General features: G+C 40.5%; 1 protein-coding gene across 2 annotated transcripts in view; it reads right to left on the minus strand.

Annotated features, from left to right (window-relative positions):
* Window positions 1-5092: 5092 nt before the first annotated feature.
* LOC133540825 (carboxyl-terminal PDZ ligand of neuronal nitric oxide synthase protein-like) overlaps window positions 5093-24486 on the minus strand; it is a 158707-nt gene continuing 139313 nt past the window's right edge. For both annotated transcript variants that reach the window (XM_061883778.1, XM_061883777.1), the window contains exons 9-11: window positions 8961-9157; window positions 8759-8880; window positions 5093-7362 (exon numbers count right to left, since the gene is read on the minus strand). In XM_061883778.1, the coding sequence (XP_061739762.1) occupies window positions 6774-7362; window positions 8759-8880; window positions 8961-9157 (908 nt within the window). In that variant the 3' untranslated portion in view covers window positions 5093-6773. The remainder of the gene's footprint in view (window positions 7363-8758; window positions 8881-8960; window positions 9158-24486) is intronic.

Below are 24486 nucleotides of genomic sequence, written 5' to 3' on the forward strand. Positions count from 1 at the left end.
TTTGTAATAACATTGTTATTCTGAAGCTGTGGAGGGGGCGTGGCCTGCAGGCATGCAGCGAACCGGGGTGTGCCAGGACCGGCCTTGAAATCAGCGACAGGTGCGTAGATGTACCACCTGGGCCTTGTTATCTTAATCACCTGTCGTTCTGTTATAAGCAGCAGCCAGGAGGAGAGACGGGGTTGGGGCTGGAGCCAGAGCGCGAGCGAGAACGAAAGAGAGGTCTGAAGAACCCCCAGGAGGGCAAGTCCCACACTAAATTACTTCTTACCATTAACGCAACTTCTTGAACCTAAAAAAGCATGAGAATGTTTTTATATTTTGAACGTTATTTTTAACACTGTGAATATTCATTACTTATCGTGTGAAGCAATGTCAGCTCAGATTTATCCGAGAGCCAGATGCAGTCATCAAAAGAGCCGCAGCTGGCTCGCGAGCCATAAGTTCCCTACCCCTGCCCTACGGGATAGAACTAAGGCCGCCTCCTGGCTGCTGCTTATAACCAGAGGTGGGTAGAGTAGCCAGAAATTGTACTCAAGTAAGAGTAGTGTTACTTTAGAGATGTATTACTCGAGTAAAAGTAAGGAGTAGTCACCCAAATATTTACTTGAGTAAAAGTAAAATGTATGTTGCGAAAAAACTACTCAAGTACTGAGTAACTGATGAGTAACCTGTTTGTTTAATGATGACGGCAACAAGTAATGCACAAAAACCTAAAAATTAATGAATTTTACCTTTGCAACCTCATTATACTATTGGTTAAGTTTTATATTCATAAATATAAGTTTCTCAAAACCCGACCTGTTTTTTGTGCCTTTAAAAAAGATTTAGAACTCTACATTAAAACACTCTACCTCTAACAATCAAAACGCTGTGAAAACGATGATGCTGTGTTCCAAATTGAAGTTATTTACCGAGATTGAGTGAGCCTATGGCTTTTCACTTTCTTTATTTTATATATATATATAATATATATATATATATATATATATATATATATATATATATATATATATATATATATATATATATATATATATATATATATTTTGCATTCTATTTTATTCACTTTGAATTTACAACCCCATGGAGCTGTTTTTTTTTACGGTTTTTATACTGTTTTGTACTGTTTTTGTACTTACTTTCAACTGTTTGTAAATGTTGAAATTTATATATATATATATATATATATATATATATATATATATATATATATATATAAGTGTGCAGTTAATCATGTGACCGCCTGGCTCTGTTTGATTGGTGAAATGGAGTCAAACGTCACCAGTGACTGCATTTGATTGGTGAAACGCAGGCATGTGATGGATCCTACTTTGAAGGTCTGTCTGATAAACCAAAACAAACAAAGCGTGCATTAACAGATCGAAAAAAATCAGTAGCGAGCTGAATGTAGATAAATGGAGCGGAGTAAAAGTAGCGTTTCTTCTCTATAAATATACTCAAGTAAAAATATGTTGCATTAAAACTACTCTTAGAAGTAAAATTTATCCCAAACGTTACTCAAATGTAGCGCGTTACTACCCACCTCTGCTTATAACAGAGTGACAGGTGATTAAGATAACAAGGCCCAAGTGGGCCATCTACGCACCTGTCGCTGATTTCAACATACCCCAGTTCGCTGCAGGCCCGCAGGCCACACCCCCTCCACAGTTAGCTTCAGAATAACAATGTTATTACAAACAATAAGCGACATATTATACTCTAGAAATTTTGCTCTTACTTAAAAATGCACGCGTTTAGTTGTGTTCAGGGATATAAAAAAAATATTATACGGCTTTTACGGAAATATTCGGCTTTTTGGCTCTCTCGACCCCTGAACTAAGGACTGCTTGGAACTTTTCCAGGGACTAAAAAAAGTGCGGCTAGCGTTCAAAGTGTTGATCAGGAGATTGTTTGAGGTGCGTACTTATATTTGCAGCCACCAATTACTTGTTCTCACATCCGGAGATAAAAAAGACGGGGGATCGATGAACATTCATCAAGCAATTGTGTTAAAAGGATCTTGAACGGAACAAAAACACCCAAATAAAAGAACACAAGCGACGATAAAAGTTGAAAAAAAAGTTAGCTTTGTAAAAAAAAGGTTTGTCTTCGGTCCGTTCTCGTCATCTCCTTCCTTCTGTGTCATCGAAACAACTTTCTATACCGTCATTCATTCTCCAACAACCTCCCTCTGCCTGACTTGCTGCTTTGCCAAGCTCAAAGGGCCCCGCTTTTACACAGGGGCCAACGACACCCTTTTGTCGCGGTTTACCCCGACACATGGAACGTGACGAATTGGGGGTTGCACTATCCATTTTAACCATGAGATGGCAGTAAAGTGTTGACTACTGTGGCAATTGCAACTTTGACCACATCGTCGGTGGCTATGTAAGAGTGGTGCTTTCCATCATTTTCAGCAGACTGCATTGCTTTCACACCAAATCCATCCAGGAATTGGGCCGTGTGATTTCCTTCCCTACTGTTTTATCTACACTCGTGGTCAAAAGTTTACATACACTTGTAAAGAACATAATGTCATGGCTGTTTTGAGTTTGTAATAATTTCTAAAACTCTTATTTTTTTTGTGATAGAATGATTGGAGCACATACTTGTTGGTCACAAAACACATTCATGAAGTTTGGTTCTTTTATGAATTTATTATGGGTCTACTGAATATGTGACCAAATTTTTGACCACTCCTTTAGAATGAATTAGTGCAGTTCAGTTAAATGTGTTGGTTTTCTGACATGGACTTGTTTCTTCAGCATTGTCCACACTTTTAAAGTCAGGAAGGGCCTTCTAAAACCTTAATTCTAGCCTGATTTAGCCAATTCTTTACCACTTTTGACGTGTGTTTGGGGTAATTGTCCTGTTGGAACACCAAACTGCGCCCAAGACCCAAACTCCAGGCTGCTTATTTTAGTTTGTTCTGAAGAATTTGGAGGTAATCCTCCTTTTTCATTGTCCCGTTTAGTCTTTGTAAAGCACCAGTTTTATTGGCAGCAAAACAGGCCCAGAGCATAATACTACCACCACCATGCTTGACGGTAGACCTGGTGTTCCTGGGATTAAAGGCCTCACCGTTTCTCCTCCAAACATATTGCTGGGTATTGTGGCCATATATCTATATTTTTGTTTCATCTGACATCACATGGACAAAAATAAGACCTTCTGGAGGAAAGTTGTAGAAATGATTGGAAACTCAAGACAGCCATGACATGATCTTCTTTACAAGTGTATGTAAACTTTTGACCACGACTGTATCTACGCGTATATTTATATGCAGCGTGGATGTACTTGTGACCCCCTAAGTCGGTGGTCCCCAAACTACGGCCAGTGGGCCTGATTCGGCTCACCAGCGTTCGAGATCTGGCCCGCAGGAAGTCCCAAGTTTAAAAAAAAAAAAAAATTTATTTTTTTATTTTAAATCTGTCCTTTCTAATCCATTTTCTGCCGCTTGTTGCTTGTTACTCTCAGAGTCTCCTAGCCGCTCAGGCAAATCACATTGTCTAAAAATGCATTTTCCATTCGATGACGTGATATCATATATGCGATGAGGTGGCGACTTGTCCAGGGTGTACCCCGCCTTCCTCCCGATTGTAGCTGAGATAGGCGCCAGCGCCCCCTGCGACCCCAAAAGGGAATAAGCGGTAGAAATGGATGGATGGAGATATATATATATATATATACATATAGATAAAACAGCCCGGCCCCCAACCAAATTATTTTAACCCAATGCGGACCCCGGGTCAAAACGTTTGGGGACCCCTGCCCTAAGTTGTGTTGAGTTGAAGTGTAAAGACTTACAGTGGGGCAAACAAGTATTTAGTCAGCCACCGATTGTGCAAGTTCTCCCACTTAAAATGATGACAGAGGTCTGTAATTTTCATCATAGGTACACTTCAATTGTGAGAGACAGAATGTGAAAAAAAAATCCAGGAATTCACATTGTAGGAATTTTAAAGAATTTATGTGTAAATTATGGTGGAAAATAAGTATTTGGTTACTTCAAACAAGGAAGATCTTTGGCTCTCACAGACCTGTAACTTCTTCTTTAAGAAGTTCTTCCGTCCTCCGCTCGTTACCTGTATTAATGGCACTTGTTTGAACTCGTTATCTGTATAAAAGACACCTGTCCACAGCCTCAAACAATCAGACTCCAAACTCCACTATGGGCAAGACCAAAGAGCTGTTGAAGGACACCAGGAAAAGAATTGTAGTCCTGCACCAGACTGGGAAGAGTGAATCAACAATAGGCAAGCAGCTTGGTGTGAAAAAATCAACTGTGGGAGCAATTATCAGAAAATGGAAGACGTACAAGACCACTGATAATCTCCCTTGATCTGGGACTCCACGCAAGATCTCATCCCGTGGGGTCAAAATGATCATGAGAACGGTGAGCAAAAATCCCGGCACCTGGTAAATGACCTGCAGAGAACTGGGACCAAAGTAACAAAGGTTACCATCAGTAACACACTACGCCTAGAGGGAATCAAATCCTGCACTGCCAGACGTGTCCCCCTGCTTAAGCCAGTGCATGTCCAGGCTCGTTTGAAGTTTGCCAGAGAGCACTTGGATGATACAGCAGAGGATTGGGAGAATGTCATGTGGTCAGATGAAACCAAAATACAACTTTTTGGTATAAACTCAACTCGTCGTGTTTGGAGGAAGAAGAATACTGAGTTGCATCCCAAGAACACCATACCTACTGTGAAGCATGGGGGTGGAAACATCATGCTTTGGGGCAGTTTTTCTGCTAAGGGGACAGGACGATTGATCCGTGTTAAGGAAAGAATGAATGGGGCCGTGTATCGTGAGATTTTGAGCCAAAACCTCCTTCCATCAGTGAGAGCTTTGAATGGTTGACCAAATACTTATTTTCCACCATAATTTACAAATAAATTCTTCAAAATTCCAACAATGTGAATTCCTGGATTTTATTTTCACATTCTGTCTCTCACAGTTGAAATGTACCTATGATGAAAATTACAGACCTCTGTCGTCATTTTAAGTGAGAGAACTTGCACAATCGGTGGCTGACTAAATACTTTTTTGCCCCACTGTATATATATATATATATATATATATATATATATATATATATATATATATATATATATATACTAAAAAAGGGACTTTTGTCAAGGCTAGGACCAATTATCGGGAACTCAGCTTCACTACACAAACTTTTCCGTTTACGAACCATGTTCAAGAACCACTTAAGTCTGTAAATTAATGAGTTTCTACTGTGCTGTATAACACCTTATATTATGTTCAAAGTCTAGAAACTTTTACTAAAATATGGATCTTTGTTGAGGCTGGAACTCATTGTTAGTCTTTCTATAGAGTCTTATGGAAACGTGTGTTTCAATATACAAACGTCTCTATTTACGAACCCTGTTCAAGAGCGGATGAAGTTCGTAAATCGAGGATCCACTGTTATTCTCTCTCTACTAATGCACCAAGTGTCCCAAAACCACTACGCAGGAAAACTTTGTGTGAGTTTGGACACAATTTCGGCTACATGAGGAATGATGCTGCCTTAAAAGTAGAGTAGTAGTTGAGAGTCTAATAGTCACGTATGGACAGAAATCGAGGTAGAAGGTTAAATTAATCGGGATTTGCCATAATCATCCAGCCCTAAGATCATGTGAGATTCCAATCGGTGTTGGGTCAGAAGGGTACTGTGTACGGTGTGCGGTACCATCCAAAAATCTGGGTTCTGTAACAGATAAAAATCTATAATAGTACATATAAACATACATGTATATTTGTTATTGTGTGTATCCTTCTTAAGTAACTAAAGTCCCTTAAGTCAATGTGATTATATTTGAATTACATGAATATGAGTGTATATATGTAAGCATTTAAAAGCTATATCGACTTGAATAGGCACAGATTGTTCACAGGCTGAAAATTGCGAGAAAGAACAAAAGGTTTGTCAGTCTCTTGTTGTGCCAGAAACTGAAAGGAAACTGAAATCCTAAGACAAGGAGAGAAAAAGGAGTGGTAGAAAACATCAGTCAGCATCAACAGTGATCTGATTTCCAGTTATGTCGATTTAGCATATGGTTATTATAGTATAGTCGTTATGTATGTATCAATGTTAACATCAATGTTAAACGTTCGACCAAGCGGTCGGTCTTTCAAAAGCTAGTCTGCATTTAAAAAGCTGCAAAAGATCATCAAAATGTCTTGATCCGTGGATCGAATCATGGTTTTGTTTTGTTCTGTTATTTCTGGACTCCCTTAGTTCCTGTTTTGTGCACCTCGGGGTTTGTTTTGGTTTCCATGTGGATTAATTGGGTTCACTTGCCTCTGGTTAGTGGTCGGTACGCTCGCCTGCAGTCGACCTCTTATCAGAGAGCTTTTAAGTCACCTCTCTCGCCAAACTCGCCCTGGCTTCTTTGTTGGCTTATGCACCAAGTTACGCGAGTATTGACTGTCTGTATTCTATGCTAAGTGGTAGCCTTAGCTTCCAGTGCGATCGGTACATCATTCTGTTTTTTGCACCGAGGAATAAATCATGTTCCTACCTGCAAGTCCTGTCCGGAGTCGTCCGTTTGCATCCCGGGGGAACAAACCTCGCAGTAAGCTGCGACCCCCCGACCGTAACACAGAATCATATTTGGCTTATGAAATAGTTTCTCAATTCACTTTTCCTGAAGTGATCGATATAGCGCGATTAAGTCAATGTAAGAGCGTATTGGAACTACATTCTGAAGGGATATTAAGACAGGTGTGACTCACAGGTGTTATCCATGGACCGGTTATTCAAAGGACAACAGGTCTGGGTGCGTTTCTGCGTCATCAACATCCACTCCGTTGTCTTTCCAGCAAGGGCTGCCATTGGCCAACAGGGCCTCCTCACCCAGGCTGATGCGGCAGAGGGTATTCCCAGTGCTCGGAGTGGAGGCAAGTCTGGAGTCCGGACCTGAAGGCTTCTTGACTCGGGGCTCCAGCAGTGGGGGATCTTTGTTGATGAGGTCTGGCACGGACAGGTGGAGCTGGTGTTCCTCTGCATCTCCTCCACTTGGTTCGTTCCTCACTGCATCGACTCTTCCATCGCTGCCCGTTTCCGTCTCATCGGCTTTGTCATCAGCAGAGCTGATTTCTGGCGACGCGTCATCCAGCTCTCTCTTCTGCACTTCGTGGACGCTCCTTGGCTCCTCTTTGGCGATAAGGGGTGTCTTGTCAGGGGAGGAGAGCGGCGAGGACGAGTCTGCTGCGTCCAGAGAAGAGACCACAGGGTCAGACGAGATCATCATGTCCTGGGTGGTCTTTAACGCCCGAGGGAGCCGCTTCTTTCCTGACGGCGGGGGTGGGTCCAAGCGGGGGATGGTGTCAAAAGCAGTAAGACTGGATATGAGGAGCAGAGACAAAGAAATGCAAAGTCGTTAGAGGTAGGAAAAATAATCGATTCTTTCTAAATCGATGGACACATTTCCAAACATCAAGTATTTACAAGTGTGAAACTATTTGTTAGAATAATTTTATCTAAGTTATCACAAAAATTCTGTGTTGAAATGTGTTCCCGGTGAGAAGACCAAAAGCTGTCTCTGAACCTACCAAAAAGAAGGCTTGTAAAACTCCACTGTGTAGAGGGGGAAGTAACATGAAGGTGTTTCTGTTTCTTTCATGTATTGTAATCAACAGAAAAATATAGTCTGACCCAAGAACTACAAAGCGGAGAGGAAGCAGGGCCTGACCTTTTTAATGAACCTCTTTTTGAACTCTTTTACGACCGTTTTTGAACTCTTTTACGAACTGTTTTTGGAATTCTTTTACGACCGTTTAACCCTTTTACGAACCTCTTTTTGAATTATTTTACGAACCTCTTTTTGAACTCTTTTATGACCGTTTTTTGAACTCTTTTACGAACTTCTTTTCAAATTCTTTTATGAACCACTTTTTGAACTCTTTTACAGATCAGCAGGTACCTTCTGGTACCTGCTGATCTGTATTTGGGATCTGTATACATCCTAAAAACTTGCGCGTGTCTGCCTTTTTAGTCCGTACCGTCACCAAAGCTAATGAGTTTTTTTTTTTTTAAATTCTATCTTCTTGTTATGGGACATCCATCCTCCACTGTTGCAATTTCTAGTATAAAGTAGTGTAAAGTTCTAACTTATATCTGTCAGTAAACTCGCCATGAAAGCACTAAAACATACTGGTGTAGCGAGTTTACATTATTCACCCAAGGAACTTTTATTATTAGAGAGGTCCGGTCGGACGGTTCATCACGGGACAAATTTGCGACCTTGTTGTTGGACTAGTGAGCCACGGATGAGGAGACGCTGCTCAGTTATTGATTGAAGTAAAGTCTGAATGTCATTAAAACACTTAGCTCCATTTTTTTTCACTTCTTCCTTTACCGTCCTTGCACGCTACACCGCTACAACAAAGATGACGGGTAGAAGATGCTGCCGAAGGTGAACCACGTAAATAAGACCGCCCACAAAACGGCGCATCGTGAAGCGACAGTCAGAAAGCGGCTTGTAGATGATCTGTAAAACGTAATCTATGCAACATTTTGACCATTACATGTTATGTAGACCACAAGGTTTTCCTTTTAGAAAAAAATATAAATAATATGACTCCTTTAATGCGCCCTATAATAATCCGGTGTTCCTTTTGTATGGAAATAGACCTGACTAGACTTGCTCATAGGCAGTGTGCCTTATAATCCCTGCGCCCTATGGTCTGAAAAATATGGTAACTTTAAAAAACTAAAAATATAAGTGTGTGTGTGTACCTGTTTGTAGAATTTTGGTCAATTTCCATAAGACTCCACACAGCACCAACGTTCTTGTTGACCTCAGTGACCCCAATGTCTCCAGCATGACTGGACTCCTTTCTTCTCAATAGGTCGTTGACCTAATTTGACAAAAAAATGTCAATCAGCCCACTTGTACATCGACCGGAGCTTAAAATACACGTCTGATGATAATACCCACCTTTGCACCAACGGCCTTTCCGAGATTGAACGCATTCTTTAGCCTCTGTTGACCTCCGGAGGAAGGAGAATCAGAGGAGCAGGCGCTCAGGTTGGAGTTTGGGGATGCCGGGGATCGTTTGGCGGGGGGCTGGCCTTGCCTGGGGATCTGAGGACTCTGTTGCCGGGCAACAGAATTCTCAAACATACTTTGATCAACTGTAAAGAGAAAAAGACGACACACTGAACTGAGACTGAAATCTAAGTAAGATTAAATATCTCAAATAAGGCTGATATTTGCTTATTTTCTGTCTGATAAGATAATTCTTCTCACTAAGCAGATTTTATGTTAGAGTGTTTTACTTGTTTTTAAGTAATAAAATCTCAGTAAGATATTACAGCTTGTTGCTGAGATTTGATGACCTATATTGAGTAAAACATCCTTGAAACTAGAATATCAACTGTTGCAAAGCTGTGTCTTCAACACTCACAAGTAGAAAACTACTTTTTTAAAGTAATAATTTCTTATTTCAGGCATGAAATAAAAAATCATGACTTTGACACAATTGTGTCTCATAATTAAAGCAGATGACAGCCAAATGGACTTTGCTGTTTTATTTTTAATGAAACAATAGAAAATACGTACTCAGATAGTATTAAAGTTGGCACAGTACAGTAAACTGACGGTTAATATTTGAACATTTAACATGTGACATTTCAAACAATTTTGAACAGAAATAGTTCATGCACATTCAGGTAAATTGTCTGGGGGCCGGGCTATATATATATATATATATATATATATATATATATATACACGCATATATACACATATACATATATATACATATATATATATATATATACATATATATACATATACATATATATATATATACATATATATATATACATATATATATACATATATATATATATACATATACATATATACATATATATATACATATATACATATAAATATACAAAAAATATATATATACATACATATATATATATATATATATATATATATATATATATATATATATATATATATATATATATATATACATACATATATATACATATATATTTACAACAATTTTTAAATTGAACCAAAGTGCTTTACAGGTTAAAAAGCATAGAGCAAAAAACAAACAGGGCAAAAACAAACAAAGAACATAAACAATGAATGAGCTAAACAAGGTAAAAGGAGTTGAAAAAAAGTAAAACCAAATTGCAAAAAAATAATAATACAAGTGCGACAAATTGAAAAAAAAAATGATGGCACGATGATGTCATGTCATGGATTGGAAAATATATTTTTAGACAATATGATTTGCCTGAGAGGCTAGGAGACCCCGAGAGTAGCAAGCGGTTGTATTGTTGCCTTTCTATTAAGAACAATAAACTAGTTTTTATTATAAGTTTGCTTGTTTCATGAAATGTAATGCCGAGCTCATATCATTATATCAAAATAATGGAACTTGTATTTACTTAATTTAAGAATATTTTTCAATATATTGAGCAAAAAGGTCTCATATTTTCTTTTTTCTACCAAGAAAAGTGCACTTTTTACTAGTGAGAATATACTTATTTTAAAGTATTTGGGGGTTCATTGATGTTAGCTAATTTAACTTGTTTTGGAAAGTGTTGACAAGCCAAATTTTCTCGTTCTATTGGCAGATCATTTTGCTTAGTTCAAGTAAAATAACCTTCATTTTTGTATTGTTTTTCTTGTTCTTTAACAATGACTTTCTGCAGTGAAAATCAGTGTGACTTCTGCTGTTGCCGTATCCATAATACGCCGATAGGGAGAAGTTTTTATTTGCATGTGTCTCGACCTCATCGGGGGGGGAGGGTCCGCCGAAACCCTGAGGTCGGCTCACGGAACCCCTAGGGTTCGATCGAACCCAGGTTAAGAACCACTACCGTTGGAGAACACACTCTAGTCTACTATATTGTAATATTTCATGTTTAGAGGCCACTAATATTAAAACAATATATATATATATGTTCATGAACAGTTTTTTTATGGTCTATAAAAATATGAGTTTGAGAGATGGTAACTTGTCCAGGGTGTACCCCGACTTCCGCCCGGTTGTAGCTGAGATATGCTCCAGATTCCCCCCTGCGATCTCTAAGGGGATAAGCGGTAGAAAATGGATGGATGGATGGATAATCCTACTTTGTGGAAATGCATTTATGGCCAGTGATGAACGAAGCAGAGCTGATCATGATACGATGGTTTGAAGCAGCTTTTTGGAAGATGTCCCATTTTCCACAAGAGAACTCTTCTAAATGTATACGAATGGATGGCTGAGTCCCTTAAAGAGCATTATATGAATGCATGCAAGGTCCAAGACCCCGTTTACACTGCACACCAAATCTGATTTCTTTGGCCTCAAATGAAACAGATGGGGTATTTTATTTTTTTTAACCAGTCTAAACGTTTCAAAGTGCTTCAAATCGGATCAGATTCGGGCCACATCAGTAGTTACACTGCAAAAACTGAAATCTAAGTAAGATTAAATATCTCAAATAAGGGTGATATTTGCTTATTTTCTGTCTGATAAGATAATTCATCTCACTAAGCTGATTTTATGTTAGAGTGTTTTACTTGTTTTAAGGGTTTTGGTCCTAAATGATCTCAGTAAGATATTACAGCTTGTTGCTGAGATTTGATGACCTATATTGAGTAAAACATGCTTGAAACTATTTTTCTCCAAATGTCCAAAACACACTAGGGCCAATTTACTGTCTATCTGTGTTGGCCCTGCGATGAGGTGGCGACTTGTCCAGGGTGTACCCCGCCTTCCGCCCGATTGTAGCTGAGATAGGCGCCAGCGCCCCCCGCGACCCCAAAACATCCCCAAAGCACAGGAAGGCGGGGAAGAAGAGGGGAAAAGGCGGTCAAAATGGTCAAAAGTCCCGATTGTGTCCAAAATAACCTCCCCGGGTTTCAGTCCCACGAGTCCCGCCGCCGGCCGCACAAGTCCTGGGAGATAAAAAATGTCCAAAACGCACCCAGCAAAGTCCCACGGGAAGTGGGGGAGAAAAGTGAAAAAAGTCGGCAAAAGTCCCCAAAAATGTTCAAAATACCTACCCAGGTTCGAGTCTCACAAGTGTTGTCGCCGGCCGTGCAAGTCCCAGGATACCCAAAATATCCATAACACACCCAGCCGAGTCCCATGGGGAGGGGGAATAAAAGTTGGAAAAATCGGCAAAAGTCCCCAAAATTTTCTAAATACCTACCCAGGTTCGAGTCCCACCAGGGTTCGAGTTTGAATGCCACAAGTCTTAAGACTTGTGGCACTCGAACCCTGGTGGGAATTTGGAACATTTTACCGACTATTCTCACTTTTCTCCCCGCCTTCCTGTGGGACTTTGCTTGGCGCGTTTTGGACATTTAGGGCATCCCGGCCGGCGGCGGGACTTGTGGGACTCGAACCTGTGTAGGCATTTTGAACATTTTTGGGACTTTTGCTGACTTTCCAACTTTGATCCCCCCCTGCCCGTGGGACTCGGCTGGGTGTGTCCTGGACATTTTGGGTATCCCGGGACTTGCACAGCCATACATAAGATTTTATGTTTGAGTGTTTTACTTGTTTTAAGGGTTTTGGTCCTAAATGATCTCAGTAAGATATTACAGCTTGTTGCTGAGATTTTATGACCTATATTGAGTAAAACATGCTTGAAACTATTTTTCTCCAAATGTCCAAAACACCCCCAAAGCACAGGAAGGCGGGGAAAAAGAGGGGAAAAGGCGGTCAAAATGGTCAAAAGTCCCAATTGTGTCCAAAATAACCTCCCCGGGTTTCAGTCCCACGAGTCCCGCCGAGGCCCGGGAGGTGAAAAATGTCCAAAACGCACCCAGCAAAGTCTCACAGGAAGTGGGGGAGAAAAGTGAAAAAAGTCGGCAAAAGTCCCCAAAAATGTTCAAAATACCTACCCAGGTTCGAGTCTCACAAGTGTTGTCGCCGGCCGTGCAAGTCCCAGGATACCCAAAATATCCATAACACACCCAGCTGAGTCCCATGGGGAGGGGAGATAAAAGTTGGAAAAATCGGCAAAAGTCCACAAAATTTTCTAAATACCTACCCAGGTTCGAGTCCCACCCGGGTTCGAGTTCGAGTGCCACAAGTCTTAAGACTTGTGGCACTCGAACCCTGGTGGGAATTTGGAACATTTTACCGACTTTTCTCACTTTTCTCCCCGCCTTCCTGTGGGACTTTGCTTGGCGCGTTTTGGACATTTAGGGCATCCCGGCCGGCGGCGGGACTTGTGGGACTCGAACCTGTGTAGGCATTTTGAACATTTTGGGGACTTTTGCTGACTTTCCAACTTTCATTCCCCCTGCCCGTGGGACTCGGCTGGGTGTGTCCTGGACATTTTGGGTATCCCGGGACTTGCACAGCCATACATGAGATTTTATGTTTGAGTGTTTTACTTGTTTTAAGGGTTTTGTTCCTAAATGATCTCAGTAAGATATTACAGCTTGTTGCTGAGATTTTATGATCCATCTTGAGTAAAACATGCTTGAAACTAGAATATCAACTTTCGCAAAACTGTGTAATCAACACTCACAAGTATAAAACTACTTTTTTCAACTAATAATTTTCTTATTTCAAGCATGTAAAAAAAATCATGACTTTGACACAATTGTGTCTCATAATTAAAACAGAAGACAGCCAAATGGACTTTGCTGTTTTATTTTCAATGAAACAATAGAAAATACGTACTCTTAGAGAAGTGCAGTTGTTATTAGTGAGAATATACTTATTTTGAGGTATTTTTGAGTTGATTGAGGTTAGCTAATTTCACTTGTTTTGGAAAGTCTTGACAAGCCAAATGTTCTTGTTCTATTGGCAGATAATTTTGCTTAGTTCAAATAAAATACATGGTGGACACTTATACTGCCATCTGGTGGTGTCAGAAAAGTATAACATACAATGGAATTTGGAGAAAAAAAAAGTGTAAAAATAAAAATGTTCCTGTCACTACACATGAAGTACACGTTTGTGTACTTATGGACTAAGTGCATCATATTAAAAGATGATTTTTAGTTTTTATTCTAATTAGGGTCCAATAAGCCCAAATAGCATCCATCCATCCATTTCCCACCGCTTATTCCCTTTTGGGGTAGCGGGGGGCGCTGGCGCCTATCTCAGCTACAATCGGGCGGAAGGCGGGGTACACCCTGGACAAGTCGCCACCTCATCGCAGGGCCAACACAGATAGACAGACAACATTCACACACTAGGGCCAATTTAGTGTTGCCAATCAACCTATTCCCAGGTGGGTGTCTTTGGAAGTGGGAGGAAGCCGGAGTACCCGGAGGGAACCCACGCATTCACGGGGAGAACATGCAAACTCCACACAGAAAGATCCCCTGCCTGGATTTGAACCCAGGAATGCAGGACCTTCGTATTGTGAGGCGGACGCACTAACCCCTCTGCCACCGTGAAGCCCGCCCAAATAGCAAAGAGAGAAAAAAAAGCATGTAAACAAACAGCTTGGGCCTTAAGAGGTTACGTTTGGAAACGCCAATTTACGTCCATCCATCCACTTATTCCCTTTGGGGGCGCTGGTGCCTATCTCAGGTACACTCGGGCGGAAGGCGGCGTACACCCTGGACAAGTCGCCACCTCATCGCAGGCCAATTTACGTATCAAATAGAATATATAATAGAATAACCACTTAAACTTGTAGATAGCTACCAACACATGCAAGTGACATTGAGGCCTGGGGCCACATTGGGGCCTATCCGCGTTTATGCTTTATGTCTGTAAAAAGGATCACATTTTACTTGTAGAGTAAACCATCAGCTGGAAAAATCAGATTAAAAAAACAAAAATCAGATTTGGGCCAATTTGGCCTGCAGTGTAAACGTGGTCTTAATGACTAAATCAGTTTGGCAAATCATGTTTTGATCCACAAACAATAGATGCATTCACTTCAATGAAAATGAACCAGGAATGGGGAAAAAAACATTAGAAAACAAGTGAAGCTCGGGTGCTTTCAATCCACTCGAGATGGAAGATCTTACCTCATGGAGAGGAACAGTTCTCGGAAGCAGGTAATGACACAAGGCAAAGCAATCAGAATTCAGAGCATTTGCAACTCTCAAGGGGTAAAGCACATTGAACTACTTTTGTTTAATCACAGAAGCGCCTCTGATTCATGGCACACGGGAGACACACCCGTAATGGTTTAGAGTGCAGCCTGGCAATGGACACACATGTCTGAGTGATGCATTGTCTTGGCCGGATAAAAGGAGGGAGGGAGGGGGTGCGGGGTGCTGCTATTTAAGAATCGAACGGGGCGACTCAAAATCTGGCAGAGCGAGTAACCTTGACGCCGACCTGCACGCGCAAGCATTTCACTTCCCCCGGAGATTGGAAAAAAAGCACATTAGTCAAAAAGGACTGCAGCATTATGAATCAAGCTGGGGCACGCAGTATTTACCTGTGAGAAAGGTCAAGGAGATAAGGACACAAATAGCAGATAAAAGAATGTATCGCACACTTCAGTCATCGGATTGCATATTATACTAAAACCATTTAACATAAAACATTGTGTCAGTCTTTATACGTGTTTTCCTAGGTCGTTTTTTCCTTTCCATATGAGTTGGGAAATTGTGTTAGATGTAAATATAAACAGAATACAATGATTTGCAAATCCTTTTCAACCCATATTCAATTGAATGCACTACAAAGACAACATATTTGATGTTCAAATTCATAAACTTTTATTTTTTTTTTGCAAATAATAATTAACTTAGAATTTCATGGCTGCAACACGTGCCAAAGTAGTTGGGAAAGGGCATGTTCACCACTGTAATACATCTCCTTTTCTTTTTAACAACACTCAATAAATGTTTGGGAACTGAGGAAACTAATTGTTGAAGCTTTGAAAGTGGAATTCTTTCCCATTCTTGTTTTATGTAGAGCTTCAGTCGTTCAACAATCTGGGGTCTCCGCTGTCGTATTTTACGCTTCATAATGCGCCACACATTTTCGATGGGGAATTGTACGAAATAGAAATAAATATAAAAACAATGTTCCTAAAGGAACACTTTTGTGAGCAATCAAAGGGATAACTGCTCAGCAGTTTCCGAGGATAATGTAGCAAACATATTTAAAAAAGTAGTCCAACTGATTATGAGATGAGCAACATTTGGCTTTATGTTTATAATTAGAAAGACAAAAGCTGTGATTCAATTTGCACATTTCAAGGGAAACAATGAGCATGTTGACGTTACTTGAAGCACAAAAATAGAGTGCAGCAGGGAAATGCACGTGAAGCACGAAGGAAACAATGACAGCAAGGATAGTCAGAGTCATGGCCGCATAAAAGCTACCACATTCGCCATAAAGCACTAACGATGATCCTGCCACTGGCTAATGAAGCCTCCTAATTATAGTAAGGGACAGGTGTGTGGAAGCAGCGCTCCCACAGGAAGTAGAAAAGGGGCAAAAGCGCTACAAACAGAAACACTGAACACGGGAAAAATACAACACCGAACATAAGAAAACCAAAACACAAGGTAGAACCTGATGTGATTTTCCATATGAGTTGGGAAATTGTGTTAGATGTAAATATAAACGGAATAGCATTATTTCTAAATCCTTTTCAACCCATATTCAATTGAATGCACTACAAAGACAACATATTTGACGTTCAAATTTATAAACTTTATTTTTTTTTTTGCAAATAATAATTAACTTAAAATTTCATGGCTGCAACACGTGCCAAAGTAGTTGGGAAAGGGCATGTTCACCACTGTGTTCCATCACCTTTTCTTTTAACAACACTCAATAAACGTTTGGGAACTGAGGAAACTAATTGTTGAAGCTTTTGAAAGTGGAATTATTTCCCATTCTTGTTTTATGTAGAGCTTCAGTCGTTCAACAATCTGGGGTCTCCGCTGTCGTATTTTACGCTTCATAATGCGCCACACATTTTCGATGGGAGACAGGTCTGGACTGCAGGCGGGCCAGGAAATTACCCGCACTCTTTTTTTTTAACGAAGCCACGCTGTTGTAACACGTGCGGAATGTGGCTTGGCACTGAGGAAACTAATTGTTGAAGCTTTTGAAAGTGGAATTCCTCCCCATTTTTGTTTTATGTAGAGCTTCAGTCGTTAATGGTGCCTTCACAGATGTGTAAGTTACCCATGCCTTGGGCACTAATGCACCCCCCATACCATCACAGATGCTGGGTTTGAATTTTGAGTCGATAACAGTCTGGATGGCTCGTTTCCCCTTTGGTCCGGATGACATGTTGAATATTTCCAAAAACAATTTGAAATGTGGACTCGTCAGACCTCAGAACACTTTTCCCCTTTGCATCAGTCCATCTTAGATGATCTCGGGCCCAGAGAGGCCGGCGGTGTTTCTGGATGTTGTTGATTAATGGCTTTCGCTTTGCATAGTAGAGCTTTAACTTGCACTTACAGATGTAGCGACCAACTGTATTTAAGGACAGTGGTTTTCTGATGTGTTCCTGAGCCCATGTGGTGATATCCTTTAGAGATTGATGTTGGTTTTTGATACAGTGCCGTCTGAGGGATCGAAAGTCACGGTCATTCAATGTTGGTTTCCGGCCATGCCGCTTACGTGGAGTGATTTCTCCAGATTCTCTGAACCTTTTGATGATATTATGGACCGTAGATGTTGAAATCCCTAAATTTCTTGCGATTGCACTTTGAGAAATGTTGTTCTCAAACTGTTTGACTATTTGCTCACGCAGTTGTGGACAAAGGGGTGTACCTCGCCCCATCCTCTCTTGTGAAAGACTGAGCATTTCCCAATTAGCCTGCACACCTGTGGGATGTTCCAAATAAGTGTTTGATGAGCATTCCTCAACTTTATCAGTATTTATTGCCACCTTTCCCTACTGCACATCAAATATGTCGTCTTTGTAGCATATTCAACTGAATATGGGTTGAAAAAGATTCGCAAATCATTGTATTCCGTTTATATTTACATCTAACACAATTTCCTAACTCATATGGAAACGGGGTTTGTAGTCGAGATGTTGACTGTCCGTACTTGTGCCTTCTTGGACCTTAGAGCCACGGCAGAATCTCAACCCTTTGCGTTAATTACGTTTTTTTCTTGTTCGACTGTGCTCCCAATTCCCCTTGAGATCATTAACCAGTTCACCCGTGAAATTCTAGGCTGGTATTCCACTTAACCAAATACAAATGAACTCGGTACCTTTATCGAGTGGATTTTGGGTTAACAGTCTGTTTCACTCTGTGAAAATAAACCTACCACAGTGAAGGGTTCTGACTTGTTTTCAACATTGGGACATTTAAGAACTTTGGAAAGAAGGCCAGATGTTCATACTTAAGATTGTCTTGTACACAAAATAAAGGAGGATTAGAATGACCAAACTTCTTACTTCGGTTGTGAACAAGCAAGCCACTTATTCCATTCTTCTGCAGATATGGACTAGATCAATATAGAAAAAAAATATGCAAATTAATTTGGACTTTGATGTGGGGAGTTTATATTACATTAAAAAATACCTAATGAATTGAGCCCAATAGAAGCCATCTTTAACATTCTAAAACTGTGTAAGAAAATACTTGGAATCAACCCAATGACATCTGTGAATCAACCGCTTTGGTACAATCCTAATATCAGAATTAATAAAAATGTGGTTAAATGGACAACATGGAAAGACAAAAGTATTACTCAACCTCATCATATTATAAATAAAAATTATTGTAAACCGTTCAATGATTTACTTGATCAATATAAAATACCCAGAAATCATTTTTTACATTTCATCTCTTTAAATCAGGAGTGTCAAACTCAAATACAGAGTGGTCCAAACTTTTAAACGGAACAAAGGCCAAGGTTGGACAAATTAACCTTTTAATAGGGACCCAAACAAGTTTTGCATTAAATATTGAACAAGCAAGGCTGATATAACATAAGTGACATGCAAAATCCAGTTTCAAATAACAATAATATTAATTAAAAAAATATCAATGGCATATCATATAACATTTAAATAAAAATGTTAAGCCTTTTTTTCTATTTGCAATCTTTTGAGGTAAATATCACATTTTTTCCACAGGCTAATAATACATTTGAAAATAAAATATCAATAATGAATGAACCAAACATTCAAGCCTTGAAGTAGCAAGAGAAAATGCATGAATAAAACGTTTATTACTGGTCAGTTTGCTGGAAGTTTCCCGTGCTGCAAGGGTTTCTGGGTATTTGTTCCGTTGTGTTACGGTGCGGCTGTTCACCCGAAATGTGTTTGTCATTCTTGTTTGGTGTGGGTTCACAGTGTGGCGCATATTTGTAACAGCGCTATAGTTGTTTATACGGCCACCCTCTGTGTGACCTGTATGGCTGTTGACCAAGTATGACTTGCATTCACTTGTGTGTGTGTGTGTGTGTGTGTAAAAGCCACAAATATTATGTGACACGCTGTTAGTATGGAGAAAAAGCGGACGTGACGACAGGTTGTAGAGAACACTAAAGGCAGTGCCTTAAATGCACGACCCCAATATAGTTTTTCAGGTGGAAAAAGGTAGAAATTCGGGAGAATGGTTGCTCAGGTAGATTTTCGGGAGGGGCACTGAACTTCGGGAGTCTACCAGAAAAATTAGAAGGGTTGGCAAGTATGAGTATTAGCGGTGAATGTGAATTGTGATAAATGATAAATAAATGGGTTGTACTTGTATAGCGCTTTTCTACCTTCAAGGTACTCAAAGCGCTTTGACACTACTTCCACATTTACCCATTCACACACTGATGGAGGGAGCTGCCATGCAAGGCGCCAACCAGCACCCATCAGGAGCAAGGGTGAAGTGTCTTGCTCAGGACACAACGGACGTGACGAGGTTGGTACTAGGTGGGATTTGAACCAGGGACCCTCGGGTTGCGCACGGCCACTCTTCCACTGCGCCACGCCGTCCCCTATATCATATAACATTTAAATAAAAATGTTAAGCCTTTTTTTCTATTTGCAATCTTTTGAGGTAAATATCACATTTTTTCCACAGGCTAATAATACATTTGAAAATAAAATAACAATAATGAATGAACCAAACATTCAAGCCTTGAAGTAGCAAGAGAAAATGCATGAATAAAACGTTAATTACTGGTCAGTTTGCTGCAAGTTTCCCGTGCTGCAAGGGTTTCTGGGTATTTGTTCTGTTGTGTTACGGTGCGGCTGTTCACCCGAAATGTGTTTGTCATTCTTGTTTGGTGTGGGTTCACAGTGTGGCGCATATTTGTAACAGCGCTAAAGTTGTTTATACGGCCACCCTCAGTGTGACCTGTATGGCTGTTGACCAAGTATGACTTGCATTCACTTGTGCGTGTGTGTGTGTGTAAAAGCCACAAATATTATGTGACACGCTGTTAGTATGGAGAAAAAGCGGACGTGACGACAGGTTGTAGAGAACGCTAAAGGCAGTGCCTTAAATGCACGACCCCAATATAGTTGTCCAGGTGGAAAAAGGTAGAAATTCGGGAGAACGGTTGCTCAGGGAGATTTTCGGGAGGGGCACTGAACTTCGGGAGTCTACCAGAAAAATTAGGAGGGTTGGCAAGTATGAGTATTAGCGGTGAATGTGAATTGTGATGTGAATTATATTTATATAGCGCTTTTTCTCTAGTGACTCAAAGCGCTTTACATACTGAAACCCAATATCTAAGTTACATTCAAACCAGTGTGGGTGGCACTGGGAGCAGGTGGGTAAAGTGTCTTGCCCAAGGACACAACGGCAGTGACTAGGATGGCGGACGCGGGAATCGAACCTGCAACCCTCAAGTTGCTGGCACGGCCGCTCTACCAACCGAGCTAAACCGGTGTTACAGCGGCACCGAAGCAGTATAGCACCTGGCGGGCCAGCTCTAATGCTAAATTGATATTGCCTCAAGGGCCAAATTAAATTACACGGCGGGCCAAGTTTGGCCCGCGGGCCAGCTTCCCAAAGAATGCTCAGTCTTTCCCAAGAAAGGATGGGGCGAGGTACACCCCTTTGTCTACAACTGCGTGAGCAAATAGTCAAACAGTTTAAGAACAATGTTTCTCAAAGTGCAATTGCAAGAAATTTAGGGATTTCAACATCTACGGTCCATAATATCATCAAAAGGTTCAGAGAATCTGGAGAAATCACTCCACGTAAGCGGCATGGCCTGAAAACAACATTGAATGACCGTGGCACTTTATCAAAAACAGACATCAATCTCTAAAGGATATCACCACATGGGCTCAGGAACACTTCAGAAAACCACTGTCACCAAATACAGTTTGTCGCTACATCTGTAAGTGCAAGTTAAAGCTCTACTAGGCAAAGCGAAAGACATTTATCAACAACATCCAGAAACGCCGAAAAAAAAAAAATACTAGCACTAGAGCTTTTTTCTTTTGTAAGTTGTAAACAAAGCTGTGTTTTGTCTAACTTAAAACTAAATGATGGGTTTAAACTCTCTAGTCTCTAATAAGCAATGAATTACCCTCTTTCTCTCTTAATATTGAGTAAGTAATGTGTCTGCCGCTCCCATTTATTGATAATGCAGTTTAAATACCCACAAGAAAAAAAGATCTGTAATGTAACAGAGTTTCATCTTGACATGGAGTCCCATTCACGGCTTCTTCTGGGAGAGTTTTCTCCACTCGTCACTTCACGTAGAAAGATTGGCCCACAGCTGACTCACTAATCCCCCCCCCCCCCCCGATCACTGCAATCATCTGCTGCTGCCGTCTCATTTAGAGTTAGGCTGCTGAAAGTGAAACTAATCTTGCCGATTGACTATTTACATTTAGAGAACATCACCATAAAGGAACAATACGACAGAACAGGCTCTTTTCATTTATGTCAAGGATACTTTTCCAAGCAGGACAGGAAGTCCCAAAAAAAGAACCGTATTTTCCGGACCATAGGGCGCACCGGATTATAAGGCGCACCGCCGATGAGCGGGTCTATTTTCATACTAAAGGGGCCCCTGATTATAAGGCACATTAAAGGGGTCGTATAAACATTTCCTTGTGGTCTACATAGCATGTAACGGTAGTTCTTTGGTCAAAATGTTGCACAGACTATGTTTGACCGATCATCTTCAAGTCGCTATCTGACAGTCGCTTCAGGATGTGCCGTTTTGTGGGCAATCTTATTTACGTGGCTCACCTTAGACAGCGTCTTCTCCCCGTCATGTTTGTTGTAGCGGTGTAGCGTGCAAGGACGAAAGTGGAAGAGCTAACTGTTTTAATGACATTCAGACTTTACTTAAAGTCTGAATGTCTTTATATATATATATATATATATATATATATATATCCCGGCCTCTGACCAATTTTTTTCAACCCAATGCTGCCCCCGGGTAACACATTTTGGGGACAACTGCAATAGAAGTATTAACATGATGTAGGATAGAAAAGCATTGTAGAGTATATCTCCAGGATCTACTATTGGAGAGATAAAGACTCGGTAGGAGTTTAACCTGAGCCAGCGTATCATACTACTTCCTCCGCGTCGCCTTCTCCTTGTGCCGACAACAAAACATATATCATCTGGGATGTTGTGTTGTGGTGAAAGTCAAGTAAAAATTAAGATGGCTGGTCGTGACAACCTGTGTTCATATTCTATACGGTCCCAGCAAAACAAAACCACTAAACAAAGTCCAACAGGGCCTCATTTGCATCGGACCACGTTGCCTCTCAAAACGAACCGTTTGAGGAGGGAGCCAAAAAGTGACGTAAAGATAGGTATTTACAGCAAAATCTATGCACAATTTTGACCAATGAACCATCATTTAAAAAATCATATGACCCATTTAAAAAATGTATTCTTGTGTTTTTATCAGTGTATAATATGTACACATTAGTGTGTACATTCTGAGTGACTTTAGTTTTTACGTGTATCACTTAAATATAACTCCACTTTATCACAGTCTATGAACGGAACGCTTGGGCCCAGCGAAGCCAGCGGCGTTTCTGGGTGTTGTTGATAAATGGCTTTGGCTTTGCATAGTAGAGAGTTTTAACTTGGACTTAAAGATTTAGCGACGGACTGTAGTTACTGACAGTGGTTTTTGTGAAGTGTTTCTGAGCCCATGTGGTGATATCCTTTACACACTGACGTCGCTTTGCAATGCAGTATCACGCTTAGGTTTTCTCCAGATTCTCTGAACTTTTTGAGGATATTACAGAAATGCTGTTCTTAAACTGTTGGACAACTTGCTCACGCATTTGTTCACAAAGTGGTGACCCTCGCCCCATCCTTGTTTGTGAATGACTGAGCATTTCTTGGAAGCTGCTTTTACACCCAATCATGGCACCCACCCCTTCCCAATTAGCCTGTTCACCTGTGGGATGTTCCAAGTAAGTGTTTGATGAGCATTACTCAACTTTTTTGGCCACTTGTGCCAGCATTTTTGAAACATGGTGCAGGCAAATTCCAAATGAACTAATATTTGCAAAAAATACAAAGTTTACCAGTTCGAACGTTAAATATCTTGTCTTTGCAGTCTATTCAATTGACTATAGGTTGAAAAGGATTAGCAAATCATTGTACTCTGTTTTTATTGACGATTTACACAACGTGCCAACTCTACTGGTTTTGGGTTTTGTACAAAGCTTCACAAATAACACACAAGTCAGTAGTCCAGCTTCTGTCCAGCACAAGCTCCAATGTTTTGCAGAACATTCTCCAAAGTCTGAATAATTCAACATTAAACAAAGGTTGTGTTTTTTTACATCTCATTGAAAACTAACAATATGAATGTCACATATTTTGAGGGACACCTTTTAGTTTCCATCCGAAAATACACTGGAATTTGGTGAATAAGTACAATAGAGAAACTGCACATGGAGGCAGATGTTGTCAGTGCTGCCTGTTGGAGCAAAGGTCACCGCCTCTGTCCATGGTGCTGAGGACAGAGCGTGGCAGTGCTGACGGCGAGACACAGCTGGCAGGTGATTCGATTTCACAGGTGGTACGTGTTAATCTAATCATCTGTTGTCTTTAAGAGTAAGCGGCCGGGAGCAGGAGGGGAGAGAGGATACGGACGTGACTGAAAGGTCGCGTTCTGCTGGAGAAAACTTTTGTAAAAATCCTATGTTTATTAAAACCGTGTTAAAACCTGCTTGGCTCCTGTGCCGTGTCTGACAGTGGAGCTGCTAGGAGGCAACTTCCACACTGCAATAAAGAGAACATAAGGCATTTGGCAAGTGAAGTAAAGCTTCTGTGAGGTCGTGGAAGGAGGAGAAGTGGGGAATCGTTTTTATTACACAGCAAAGAGAAGTCCTCAGGATTTGTAACCGAAACACGTCTATTGTGTAAATACACTTGCACAGAAAAAAGGAAGCTAATTATCTTTTTTTTTTAGTCTTGAAATGCAAACATTAAGACGGTTGTTCCGTTTTGTGGACAATAATTAATCGAGGCTATTATTATCACAAATCTACAACGGAAATGTTCAACACCTCTACTGACATACACATTGTTTGTTCGCTTATTTCCATTACACTTTCCTAAAAAAGTTACATTAATCGAACAAGATGTC

The sequence above is a fragment of the Nerophis ophidion genome, linkage group LG22 (genome assembly GCF_033978795.1).
Source record: "Nerophis ophidion isolate RoL-2023_Sa linkage group LG22, RoL_Noph_v1.0, whole genome shotgun sequence".
Lineage (NCBI taxonomy): Eukaryota > Metazoa > Chordata > Actinopteri > Syngnathiformes > Syngnathidae > Nerophis > Nerophis ophidion.